The sequence below is a fragment of the Gekko japonicus genome, unplaced genomic scaffold, assembly GCF_001447785.1.
Source record: "Gekko japonicus isolate JY-2015 unplaced genomic scaffold, Gekko_japonicus_V1.1 scaffold3783, whole genome shotgun sequence".
NCBI classification, from domain to species: domain Eukaryota; kingdom Metazoa; phylum Chordata; class Lepidosauria; order Squamata; family Gekkonidae; genus Gekko; species Gekko japonicus.
Genome location: NW_015160947.1, coordinates 69,872 through 83,285, shown reverse-complemented (window position 1 = coordinate 83,285; position 13,414 = coordinate 69,872). Strand labels below are relative to the sequence as shown.

Genomic DNA, 13,414 nt, shown 5'->3' with positions numbered 1-13,414 from the left:
TGTTCGTATGAAATAGTGGGGAAGAGGGAAATGAGATGCCTTCCACGAGTCCTTGTGGATTCCCACTTGCAAATCTTATTTTGCACAGTTCTGCAATTTGTTCATATTCGAGGAGGATAAGGTGTTCTCTATGGCACTTAATCCTCACTCCCTGTACAGGAACTTCTTCTTGACCAGGTTGTCTACATTCATTTTCATATAGTAGTGATTCTTAAGAGCTTTCTTTTCAAAAGCTGAGTTTGAATTCTGTTCCCAGTAACACTTCCCATTGAAGTTCCTCTTCCTGCTTAAATGGAGTTGTGGCATACACACAGCCCTGGGCTGTATTCCTAGTTGATGTGAACAATTTGTACCATAGTGTCAGTTCTGTTTAACGTGCTGTGTTGATAAGTCTTGATACTTCAAGAAGCACTTGTCAAAACTGAGCGTGCCTTTTTGAGGCTTCAGTAAGGGATTTCCTGCCTAGCCATCTGTTCTCACTGCAATGCTCGTCATTTTTCTTCTAGATCCTGAAGAATGCAGAGTCTTCCAGGAGTGTTCAGCCACACTACCTAGAGTTCTTGCTGTCTCTTGGTTGGTCAGTTGATGTAGGAAAACACCCTGGATGGACTGGGCATGTTTCAACTAGTTGGTCCATTAACAGCTTCTCTGATGACGAGGGAATTGAACAAGGTGAGAGGCTTTCAGGGAGAGCTCTGTTTGCTTTAATACCTCTGTGTCTTTATGATGTCCTTGCACTTTAAGAGCATTTGCTATAACATTTTTTTCACATAACACATGTCTGTTTTGCACTGAATACTGCCTTCGTTCTAATCAAGACTCTTTAACAGCAAGGGACTTTCAGACACGGGAAAATCTTTCCTGTTACAGTCTGGCTAATGCATTGTGTTGTGTGCATATTTTCTCTATGTATTTGGAAGGTAACGTCAGCATCGGGAAGCCATGGTTCATAACAAAAAATGTTTCCATCACGGAAAAGAACTATTTATGGAATCTGGGCAGTAGTGATAAGTGAGAAGGGGAAAAAAAGGAAAATATAAACTAGGCTAGTCTCAGTTATTCAGTAATATAGGGAAAGTGCCTGCAAAGCACAGACTGATTTTAAACAAAAAAAAAAGCAACCACCTGAAGCTTTTTCTAGAAATAATGATAAAGAATACAAGCAAGGGGCCACAAATAAATCTTGGGAAGGGACCAGGGGGAGAAAATAGTCCTTTGCCTATCTGATTCCACCCAGCTGCCTCCTATTCCCCACCTCCCCGTCTCCACTTACCATCTTTCAGCTGCCCCCTCATCTCACTTCCTGCGTCCTATTCTTACTTTCCCTTTTAACATTAGGGGAAAGAAGTAGTCTGTTGTAAAAGACTTTTACTGGCTGCAGGCTTCCTTCCTCCAGCCCCAGCAGAGGTGTTAAATTGCCTTTAACAAAAGAACCTAGACAGTTCCCTTTCTGACAGGCACAAGGCTACCAGCTGAATGCTGCTTGTCCCGGTCACCCGGTTCAAGCTCCCGGCCTCCCGGGACGGGGGGCGGTCCCTACCGCAACATCCCAAAGACATGGCACACACCTGAGGAAAGCCCCTTGCCGCCGGAGGAGTCCCGGGGGGAGGAACCGCACCTGGGGCAAGAGAAGCACCATAGGGAAGATGACAAAGCCCAGACATTCCCCTGGCTCGGAGAATGAGATGGCTGGGCAAGAAGGTGACCTAGAGGGCCATGGAGCACAGCAGAAGAGGGGCGGTGAAGAGGCGCAGCTGGAGACGAGACGAAAAGCACTGTATCGCTCACAGCCCTTTCACCCTGCGGCCGGCGGCCGGAAGAAGACTCCACCCTAGCTAAACCTACAGCGTTGAGCATTATGAAGGGGGTGGGGCTTCACAGGGAGGGGGATGGAGCACGGAATGGACGGGTGCTGGGAGTGGGGTGTGGGTATAAGAAGGAGAGGAGGCAGGAGGTCGAGGAGGACAGAGACACAGACAAGACTGAGGTAGACAGACACACTGAGAGAGAGGGAACGCTCTGAAGGAAGCCCCGCAGCCCTTGTGGCTTAAGGTCTAGTTTGTGCAGTCAGAGGGACGCTTAAGGCGCTGCTAACCTTGTCCCCTGCCTGACAGGTCTCCTTTTGCCTCTTTTCTTCTTATTCCGCCCCGCTGCCAGGGCCATTCCCCGTGTCCGCCCAACAGGACTACGGCGACTGGAGGCCTCCCTCCCTCGACGGAGCCTGGGCCTCACACTGCTCTCTGCCGTTGAGGTTTCCAGTGGCTTTAGGAAAATGCATTTGCCCACACCCTATTACCATTGCAGTGGGGAGGGCACCAATGTTCCCTCTAAGCTGAGTTAGTGTGAGTTAGGTCACTTTTTTTAGCCTCCCGCTCACACTTTTTTGTCTTAGCTCAGGAAGGATGGCTCCAGAGCAAACTAATTTATGCAGTAGCCAAATCACTCGCTCACAACTTTAATGCCAGTAGCTCACAAAGCAGAATTTTTGCTCCACAGCTTAGAGGAAACATTGGAGGGCACTACTGAGGTTCATTACCACCTCTTGCTATTTTGAGGTCTCCATCATTTTTCTTCCCTGCCCAAGGTTCTTTCTGTTCCCAGTTTACAGTGCCTTCAGTATTCACATGCTGAGGTCTGCAAGATTGCAGCCACTGATGGTTACAAATATATTTTTGAACAAGCTGGGGGGGGGGATTATGGGGGCAGCATGGCTTATTTGTATAGGAGTAATCCCATGGACTCTTATGGCTTCCAGGCTGTGCAGAAATAGGACCCTGTGAGGGGCTGTCGCAAGGGCAGAGGCTGATACTTTTCCCTTTGGGATTCCACAGGTTTCTAGGCAGTAACAGTGGTGGGGAAAGGGAGTGGATGAGTCATGTTAGGACAGGAAAAGGGAGGCGAGAGGGTGGAAGTGGCTCTGTTGAAAGGTTGAGTGAGCCGTGGCAGTGTATAATGCTGTTTGTCAAACACTACAAAATCATCTATTTGTTGCAGACATCTTCTGTTAATAGCTAATGATATTGGCAGTCTTCAGATTCTTTTTCAATTAACCAAAAATTCTTGATGAGCATTACCAGTGTCAGTTTTGAATGTGCGATGACCGTTGTCACGTGTTATTCCTTAAGGATGTGTTGGGCATCTTATTTGGTCCTATTTGTTCTTATACTTTTACCCTGACAAGGGTTTCCAAGGTGGATGCCAATGTAAACATAGAAACAGCAATTAAAATAGGTTTTTAAAATGCATAGATAAGCAAACAATAAATTAATAGCATAGCATTAAATCAGATGAAGTACTAGCTTAAAAAACAATAGAATCTAAACTCAGCTAATGCAATATCAGTAAAGTGGTGGTGTAAATGAAACAGGTAAGATCTTGGGGGTGTGGGAAAGAATGTTTTTACCTGGTGCCTAAAATTGAACAGACTAGGCAGCAGATGAATTATAGTAGTCAGAACTCTGCATCTGAAGTCACCCTAGAGAACATAGTTATCTAACTATGACAGTATGCCTTTGTGGGCATGGGAGCACACCTACAGTGAAGTGTGAAGTTCCAAAGAGGACTGGACCTGGAAGCAGGTAATGCCTTCCTTCCTTTTCCGACCAAGATCTAGATGTAATGCCCCTGGCAGCTGACCTGTTGCTGAGCCCCACTGAGTTTGTAGGGAGTGGCTGCACCCTTATAGGTAAAAAGGATTCCTTTAAGCATTGGAAAGCTAGTCTCAGTGAGGCTGATAAAAGGGAACACAGGCTGTGGCAAATAAAATGCAAGTCTGCGATCAGGCAGACAAAAAGGGAATATGAGGAGCATATAGCGAAAAACATAAAGACCAACAATAAAACTTTCTTCAAATACATTAGAAGTAGGAAACCAGCCAGGGAGGCAGTGGGGCCCTTGGATGACCAAGGGGTAAAAGGAGTAGTGAAGGATGGTAGGGAAATGGCTGAGAAGCTGAATGCATTTTTTTTTTTGCCTCTGTCTTCACTGTGGAAGTTGAAAAGTGCTTGCCCACTCCAGAACCACTGATTTCAGGAGGGGTGTTGAAAGACCTGAGTCAGATTGAGGTGACGAGAGAGGAGGTCCTAAAACTGATAAACAACTTAAAAACTGATAAATCACCAGGCCCAGATGGCATACATCCAAGAGTTCTGAAAGAACTCAATTGTGAACTTGTGGATCTCCTGACAAAAATATGTAATCTCTCCTTAAAATCAGCCTCCATTCCTGAGGACTGGAAGGTAGCTAATGTCACTCCCATCTTTAAAAAGGGTTCCAGAGGAGATCCGGGAAATTACAGGCCAGTCAGTCTGACGTCGATACCGGGTAAATTGGTGGAAACCATTATTAAGGAAAGAATTAGTAGGCACATAGATGAACAAAACCTATTGAGGCAGACTCAACATGGGTTCTGTAAGGGAAGATCTTGTCTCACTAACCTGTTAGTGTTCTTTGAGGGGGTGAACAAACATGTGGACAAGGGGGATCCAATAGATATTGTTTACCTTGACTTCCAGAAAGCTTTTGATAAAGTTCCTCATCAAAGGCTCCTAAGCAAGCTCAAAAATCATGGGATAAAAGGACAAGTCCTTTTATGGATCAAAAACTGGCTAATTAATAGAAAACAGAGAGTGAGTATAAATGGGCAGTTCTCCCAGTGGAGGGGTGTAAGCAGTGGGGTACCACAGGGATCAGTACTTGGTCCACTGCTTTTTAACTTGTTCATTAATGATTTGGAGATGGGAGTAAGCAGTGAAGTGGCTAAATTTGCGGATGATACAAAGTTGTTCGGGGTGGTGAAAACCAGTGAGGATTGTGAGGCACTCCAAAGGGATCTGTCAAAGTTGGGCGAGTGGGCGTCAACATGGCAAATGGGGTTCAATGTGGCCAAGTGCAAGGTGATGCACATTGGAGCCAAAAATCCTAACTATAAATACACGTTGATGGGGTCTGAACTGGCAGAGACTGATCAAGAGAGAGATCTTGGAGTTGTAGTGGATAACTCACTGAAAATGTCGAGACAGTGTGTGACTGCAATAAAGAAGGCCAATGCTATGCTGGGGATTATTAGGAAGGGTATTGTAAACAGATCAGCCAATATCATAATGCCGCTATATAAATCAATGGTGCGACCTCATTTGGAATACTGTGTGCAGTTCTGGTCACCACACCTTAAAAAGGATATTATAGCTTTGGAAAAAGTGCAGAAAAGGGCAACTCGAATGATAAAGGGGTTGGAACACTTTCCCTATGAGGAACGGTTAAGGCGCTTAGGGCTCTTTAGCTTGGAGAAACGACGACTGAGGGGTGACATGATTGAGGTTTATAAGATTATGCATGGGAAAGAGCAGGTAGAGAAAGAGGTACTTTTCTCCCTTTCTCACAATACAAGAACTCGTGGGCACTCAATGAAATTGCTGAGCGGTCGGGTTAGAACGGATAAAAGGAAGTACTTCTTCACCCAAAGAGTGATTAACACATGGAATTCACTGCCACAGGAGGTGGCGGCGGCGACAAGTATGGGCGGCTTCAAAAGGGAATTAGATAAGCATATAGAGCAGACGTCCATCAGTGGCTATTAGCCACAAGGTATAGATAGGGGCTCTGGGGCAAGTGATGCTCTGTCTTCTTGGTGCCTGGGAGGGTCCTTCTAGTGTCCTGGCCCCACTGGTGGACCTCGTGATGGCACCTGGTATTTTTGGCCTCTGTGTGACAGAGTGTTGGACTAGATGGGCCATTGGCCTGATCCAACATTGGCTTCTCTTATGTTCTTATGTTCTCTTGTGTTCCTATTGTCCCATTAACCCAATGTGATTTGGGGAGAAGAGGGCTCAAAAGGTTGGCGCTTTGTGCTTATGTTTTCCTATACATGGTTTAGGAACGCATTGGCGAGATCCTGGTCTGTTCTTCTCATGTAGGTGCTAGAGTTAGTATCCTCATCCACAGATCCTTGTATGAAGCAGTAGCTGGTATGCAGATGACTGCATGTGACGATCTTAACAGGTAGAGTAAGTTTTGGAGGTGGAGTAGGCTCCAAGTTCAAATAGTTCGAGTAACACTGCTTGATGGGTAGATGTCATAAGAAACAAGAAGACCATCCCTTAAGTTTCATTTTTGTTTGCTTTTCCTTCTCAGATGAAATAATCTCTTCAGAAGATGTTGGGGCAAGTATCTTCAATGGACAAAAAAAGGTGCTATATTATGCAGATGCGCTTACAGAAATAGCTTTTGTTGTCCCCTCACCTCTGGAGTCCTTGAGTAAGTAATGTCTGCATGTGTCTTTATGTAAAAGATTCAGAGTTATTTCAGTGTTCACATTAGAACTGCATACTACTTTGCAGTGGAAGTGTCTGTGTGTGTTAAACGTTTAGTGTGAGTCCACTTTGGTCTTGTAATTGAGTCAGCTACTGTGACGGCCCCTCACACTTCCCTCCCTCAGAGGTAGTTTTTCCCCTCCAAGTTCCCTTCTGTGACTGAGCCGTCCCAAGTAACGTGGTGTTCTTCTTTGTCTTTCAAAAGACTGTCTATCCCACCCCGTCACAGAGATATAATTTGGCTTTTAGCCCAGCTCTGGAACCTGAGGGAAGAATAAGGAGCCCTCTTGGGTTGAACTTTTCAAATGATACTTGAGACGATTGTAAAAGTCAAACAGAACAAAAGATTTTATTTAAAAGAGGGGAAGGTCAGGTGTAATCAGGAGTTGTTAACTTCGAGGCAAAAATCAGTGGTTGTACAGACTGTAATTCTTTATACAGGACAGGCAAAGGAGAGTTATTGAAGATTATTTCCTTAGCTATTGAGATCCTCATATTAAGAGGCTTTCCCCCTGTGTTTTCCAAACACTACAATGCTTCTTAATAGAGTTTCCAATTTCTCCTCTTATTTCCTTGAGGCTGGTACCTTCTTTCAGTACCTAACTCCCTTCCTTTTAATCCCTAATTTCTATCTGGCTCTTGGGGCGTCTCAAGCAGTTTCCATTCACAACAGATCAGGGATCTCCTCCTCCCAGAGATAACTCTCCCTGTTTAACTGGGCAGCGATTCTTCTTATTTCCATAGAAGAAGTATCCCCTCTCCTTTGGCCTGAATGGGAGTCTCATCTCATTACCCGACCACCTTGCCAAATCTCATTCCCAGTTCTTGTGTCTCTGTAAAATTGCTTTCAGCATAGTCTGAGACTCAGACTCTCAGTTCTTCCATTGAATTCTTCCTCAGAGCAGATTCTCAACAGTTAAGGTACAGAGTCGTCTCTCTCAGCTCAGGAATCTGTCAGAATGGCCATTCCCCCTCAGCCCCCAGGTAATAAAAATTTCTGCCCTTAACTGGAGCTGGCCAATAAGACTGTTTGGTGTGGCCTGTCACTCAAAGCTCTCCATTCTGGAGGAGATTTAACTCTTCACCTCCTGGTACTTTTATAGTGCAGCATTTTGAAACCTGTTTGAAGGGCTGTCCGTCACAGCTACATATTCCCCCCACACACACACAGACACTGTGGAAATGCACTGTGGGAAGCTGGAAATGCTGCTGCTTTCCAATGGATGTGTACAGTATGCACATGGCCAAACGTTGTGTGACCCCACCTCATGTATTGTGTGGTACACTTGAAGTTTCTAATGTGTACTTCTACAATTAAATTCAACTCAGCCCTTAAAGGAGCACCAAAACTTCCTAGACAGAGGCAGATCTCAAAGTATTCCATGTTTATGTATACCGTCCTGCAGCTTACCTTGAGTTGTAGCAAGTACACATTTTCATTTTCTGTTTTATTTAGGTGCTTAGCACAAAAAAATAAATCTGTGCAGTAGAATATTAATTCATCCAATGAATGATAAACAATTTCTATTTTTCACCAAGCTTACTTTTCAACACAGCTATTCCTATTCTGTATTTTATCCGTTAACATACACCAATTTCTGCTAAATCCAAGACTCTTTATTAAACATTTTCAAAGTGGGAATTGATGCTGTTGCTCAATAACGTGTGAATACAGCCTTTCAGTAGTCAGTGGGCTCTGCAGTAATAGCAACTAGTAGTTGAAGTTACAAGTTAACACATCGGATTTCAGACAAATCCTCTTTATTTGAAAAATGACTATCCCAGCAATTTGCATTCAAGTGTATTTGGGCATATGAGCTGTTTCCACTGTAAATGACCAGAGGCTGCACTTTCATCTTGTCACTGCCAGTATTTAAACCTAGCTGTTCTAAAACTTGTGTTTAACCTGGCAAGACTTAAATTGATTTTTTAAAAATCTTGTATTGCGTCTTTCTCTGAGGAGCTGAACATAAAATAAACTACTTTAATTGCCTCATAAATTTCCCTCCGAGTTCTTTTGGAAATTTCGGTACCAATATCCCTGTTCCAAATACATTTGTAAAAGGGTTTTTGGTTACTTAGTCCTGCCAGTACATTCTGTAATTGAGACAAATGGCCTTTCTTCTCATAACTTCTCCAGTACATCCACATAGTGTATTTGCTTTCTCAATTGGCCAAAAGTCCTTAACTCTTGTATGACAAAGTATCACACCCAAATGAAACGAAACCCTGGTGGTATCTACCTCTTTGTTCTCAGTGGAATGACTCTCTCATTGACCATCAGATCTTTAGATATGAATGCTTTGTGTGCTTCCAGTGGGGAGATATTACCTAATAAGACATTACTGTTTCATGCAGAATTTCTATCCACCAATGCATTAAAATTAAACTCATATGCAATAGAGTCGGGGGTAGTTGGATATGTCTGGTGTGCATTTTCTGAAATACTTTGTGATTGATGGAAGAAATAGGCTGGTTATGTACAGAAGACTGGCCACTGTAGCACTGTTCACAAATGCATTGGCTTAATTGTGGGAAAGTACGGTTTGAAAGATGCTGTGTGATGATGACAGCTTAAGGTGATTGCTGTTTACACACTACTTGGCTATGACATCCCCTTTTTTATTTTTTATTTTTAGCTGATTCATTAGAAAGCAGTGTCTCTGACCAGGAGAGTGACTCTAATATGGATCTCCTACCTGGAGTTACAAAGCAGCCAGCACTGACCCTCGAGCTCTTTCCCAATCATACAGACAATCTCAATTCTTCACAAAGGGTAAGACATTCTCTAACCAGTGAGGGTAGCTTCCTCCTTTAAGCTCTGATGGTTAGACGTAATCACGCTGTGGCTTTCATGACAGTTACAATATTCAGAAATCAAAGTTAATTTTTAGGTACATATTACAGTAGGTCTTTTCTAGGTAGTAAATGTACTCCGTGGCTCATTTGCCCTCAACCCTCTTAGGTTCTGCTTCTGTCATAGAGAGCTGTCATTTATGAAGCATTCAGCACGTAGGAAACTCTCCCCAGAAAATGCATTGATTGTTGGCGAACCTAAGTAACAACTCTAAAACAGGGGCCCAAGCCTGGACATCTTCCATTACCAGTGAAGTGTTCAGGACGGAGGCTGGAAAGAAGTTGCTGTTAAGTTATCTTAAAGACTTCTGAAATAGGGATGAATGAATTAATTCAATGTACAGATGCTTTAATTGACAAACACCTGTGTATTTTCTATTTGCAGCAGCTCAGTCCTACTTCCAGATCAAAGAGGTTGCCTCAGGGTCGGGCTGTTCCCCCAATGGGACCTGAAACCAAGGTGTATGTGGTCTGGGTCGAACGCTACGATGATATAGGTGTGTAAGTCTTAGAGTTGTGTTTCCACCTGACTGGGTAATAAGAGAAGGGAGAATTCTTTATATTTGAATACTAGACACTTGTTGATTTAGTTTTTTGGTACTGTGTTCTTTGTACCTTTCCTTGGTTCCTGACAAAAGTAATACAGTTGACCATACTGTGAACATCTTTGTCTTGCAGAGAACTTCCCTCTCTCTGACGTGGGATCAGAGACCAGTACTGGAGTAGAAACAACTGCAAACAGCAGCACTTCACTGAGGTATAACTGGATTTCTCTTCTGTTAGCAAATATTTTCTGAGATCTGATTAATAGATTATGTTCTTCTGTTTTCTTCAGTCATGGAATCTGTCTACTGGCAGGAGTAATGTACCATGTGAGCTTGGGTTCCCATAGATCATAGCCCCAACAGTTGTTGTAATCTGAGAAGTATGCTTTGGAACCTTAGAGACTGAGAGTTGTTGCGGCCACTATTGGTGAGCCAAGGTTGTGTGGTTGGGTGCACAATGTTCCCACTTGTACTCACCAAGCATGAGCCCTAGGGAACTGCAGTGTAATGACCACAACATACATGAGCCTGTTTCAGCTCTCTTGTCTGCTAGTCACATCAAGCTTCCCACCAACAGGTATATGTTACATGCTATTTTACGAACTTTCCTCGGGGCCAGTTGCATTGTCACTACGTCACCTAGAGGTTACTTATACCAGTAGTCAGACTAATACACTGAGTTCTGTAGGGGGACTGCCTTTGTAAAATGGCTGGAAAATGTAGTTTGTAATAGTGAGTGCCAGGGTTCTAATTGGAGTTCACTGTGGGGTGCCAATCTTCTAATGCCAATCGTGACCCAGTGGCAGTGACTGACCATTTGTTCCTGGGCCCAGTTCACAGTATTGATGTTGATCTTTAAAGCCCCAAATGACTTGGGACCCAAGTGCCTGAAGGACCACATCAGTCCTGTAAATCTGCTCATGTTTTGAGATGTTGATTCTGGTGCCCTGCTATACATACTTACACGAGGAGAAGTGAGGGTGGTGGATATTCAGGGCAGAGCTTTTTAGCCAGAGCTCGCAGACTGTGGAATTCCCTAACTCATCATGCTCCCTCACTCGAGATTGGTCAAGTCCTTTTACACATATATTCTGGAAAGTGCGTAGTGTTTCCTTTCCTGATCTTTTAAATCTTATTTCTAGTTCTGTCTTACTGTTGATGCTGTGATCGGCTTTATTCCCTACTTTTATTGATTTGGAGTTTCTTTTGTTAGTCTTAAATTTTCTCCTGCTGATTATTACTGTCTTAGTGTGTTACTTTGTTGCTTGATGCTAGGTTTTTTTGTTTTGTTTTTAAGTTTAGGTGTGGGGTTTTTTGTTGTAATCTGCCTAAAGTTAAATAGAAAAGTAAGACATGAATTTGCCAAGTAAATGAAGAACATTTGTGCCAAGGAAAATAAATATACGTCAATTCTTATATATTTTTTTCTGTTTTTAAAAAATGGCAATGCTAGTGCAATATCTTTGATCTTTAAATTAACTCTTATGTGTTTTAGATCCTCTACTCCTGAAAAAGAAGTTCCAGTGATCTTCATCCATCCTTTAAACACTGGCCTATTTAGGGTAAAAGTGCAAGGAGCTACTGGGAAATTCAACATGGTCATCCCGCTGGTGGATGGGATGATAGTGAGCAGAAGAGCTCTAGGTAGGTCTTGGAACCTGTTAACAGTTTACTTGTCTGGCTTAGGATACTAATGCAGTGGAATAGGGTGGATCCGAACCATGTTTTAGCTGGTGGAAGACACTTCTGCCATCATAAAAGGGTGGGTTCCCTTTCCCCCCTCCCACTGCAGGCCTTCCCCCACCCTGTTCCTGGGGAAATACTGACCCTTTGGGCATGATTTTTGGAATACAACAGGCTGCATTGGGAACATTTGTTGATTACACAAGCACAGTTCTGCTCCACTAATAAGTGATAGGATACACCTCAAAGATTCTCCCTCGAATCTCTTGTTCTACTTAGAAAAGTACTCCCCCCCCCTTTGTTCAAAAGCTCTTCCTGTGGAAGTATTTCAGTGAAGGAGAGTAGCCTAGGAGATGGAGGCTGAGGGACTCAAATTTTAGCTGTGTCTAGAGGAAGCATAGCTGGTGGCCAGGGAGATGGTAGTGTGCTGATATAACACTTTTGATTTCTTTTCTGTTTACCCAGTTATCCAAGGGGGAGAGGAAAAAATATGAGCTGTGGTGGGGGAGCTTAGGTCCCCCGCACCAAAATGGAGTGGGATCAATGTTCCCTCTAAGCTGTGGAGTCTTGTGAGCGAAAGATTCTACTTTGTGAGCTTCTGGCATTAAAGTGGTGAGCGAGCAATTTGGCTACTGCCTAAGTCAGTTTGCTCTGGAGCCACCCTTCCTGAGTGAAGACAAAAAATGTGTGAGCTGGAGGCTAAAAAACTGTGAGCTAGCTCACACTATCTCAGCTTAGAAGGGACACTGAGCTGGATGATATGATTCCAATTACTCTGCACGCAAATGAAACCCTCCAAAAGTATAAATAGGACTTTAACATTTAAGTGGTTACTTTAAGGCTGACAATTGTGATAAGTATCCAAACCCTCACAAGTCATACTGACTTGAGCGAGCTAAGAATATTTTCTTTTGGCCTCAAGCTGTCTTTAAAAGTAATGTTCCCAGGATTGTTAACTTGGCTGTTAACTTCTTTTTTCCCCCCGAAGGTTTCTTAGTGAGACAGACTGTAATAAACATTTGTCGAAGAAAAAGGCTGGAAAGTGACTCGTACAATCCTCCTCATGTCCGCCGAAAACAGAAAATAGCGGACATTGTCAATAAATACAGGAACAAACAGCTGGAGCCGGAGTTTTATACCTCCCTTTTCCAAGACGTCGGGCTAAAAAACTGCAATCCTTAGACCAATATCCTTCTTGAACAATTAGATCAGAGCTTGGTGTCTACTGTAATGAAAAGGAAAAAAACAACCTTCCCCATCTTGGAACTCCTGTATAAAGAAACCACAACTTGAGCATGACCTCTGCTTTTGCAGCAAGGAAGAAATGGGGACTGGACCTGGGTCCTCACCCTGCAAGTCTCTGGATACAGCCCCACACCACCAACGGCTGCAGAGGGATAAGCTGTAACATCTCTCACCATCAAGCATTGCTTAGCAGTAGACAATATTAGTCAGTGTCTAAAAGAGGGAGAGGGTGAGCTACACTTCTCACAGCTCATACTGTCCCACAGTTGCATAAAATGCCCTGTTCTGGGCATAGAGCTAATGTCTGGAATTTCAAACTTAGTTTCTCGAGCAGGTTAGGTTCAAGGGCAAGTTCTCTCAGAGACCATAACAATTGCAAGGCAGCCCCTGTGCAGTTAACTAAATTCTGCTTGCGTGCCCACTTCATGACCAGTCCTGGTGCCAGACTTTTTTCTCTCCCCCCCCCTCCCCGGTCAGAGAGCTCCAATGGCTTGGCTCAAAATCCAAGGTGTCTGCACCATGGATCTATTGCTCAGCATTTGGTCATCAGTGTAGAATGCTGTCACCACCTGCCTGCTGCTGTGGTCTGTTTTAATATGGACATCCTGAGAAGGAGGGAAAGTGAGCAAAGAAGATGATAACTACCCTGGGCCAAGGATAGACATTTGGGACATTAAGCAGCTTTGGGCTATAGGTGTGCTGCCTGTATAGTGGTCGTTTCCTGTGGTTGAGTTCATGACCAGCCCTTAGTTACAAGTTTGTCTTCTGGATGGT

At 43.7% G+C, this 13,414-nt stretch overlaps 1 protein-coding gene across 1 annotated transcript in view; it reads left to right on the top strand.

The window, feature by feature from the left end:
- RALGAPB (Ral GTPase activating protein, beta subunit (non-catalytic)) overlaps nucleotides 1-13,105 on the top strand; it is a gene marked incomplete at its 5' end in the record, with an annotated part of 58,363 nt that extends 45,258 nt beyond the window's left edge. The window contains 7 exons of the mRNA XM_015425242.1: nucleotides 507-672; nucleotides 6,133-6,255; nucleotides 8,951-9,087; nucleotides 9,553-9,664; nucleotides 9,846-9,924; nucleotides 11,208-11,356; nucleotides 12,384-13,105. Coding sequence (XP_015280728.1) covers nucleotides 507-672; nucleotides 6,133-6,255; nucleotides 8,951-9,087; nucleotides 9,553-9,664; nucleotides 9,846-9,924; nucleotides 11,208-11,356; nucleotides 12,384-12,577 — 960 coding nt within the window. The remainder of the gene's footprint in view (nucleotides 1-506; nucleotides 673-6,132; nucleotides 6,256-8,950; nucleotides 9,088-9,552; nucleotides 9,665-9,845; nucleotides 9,925-11,207; nucleotides 11,357-12,383) is intronic.
- Nucleotides 13,106-13,414: the final 309 nt, after the last annotated feature.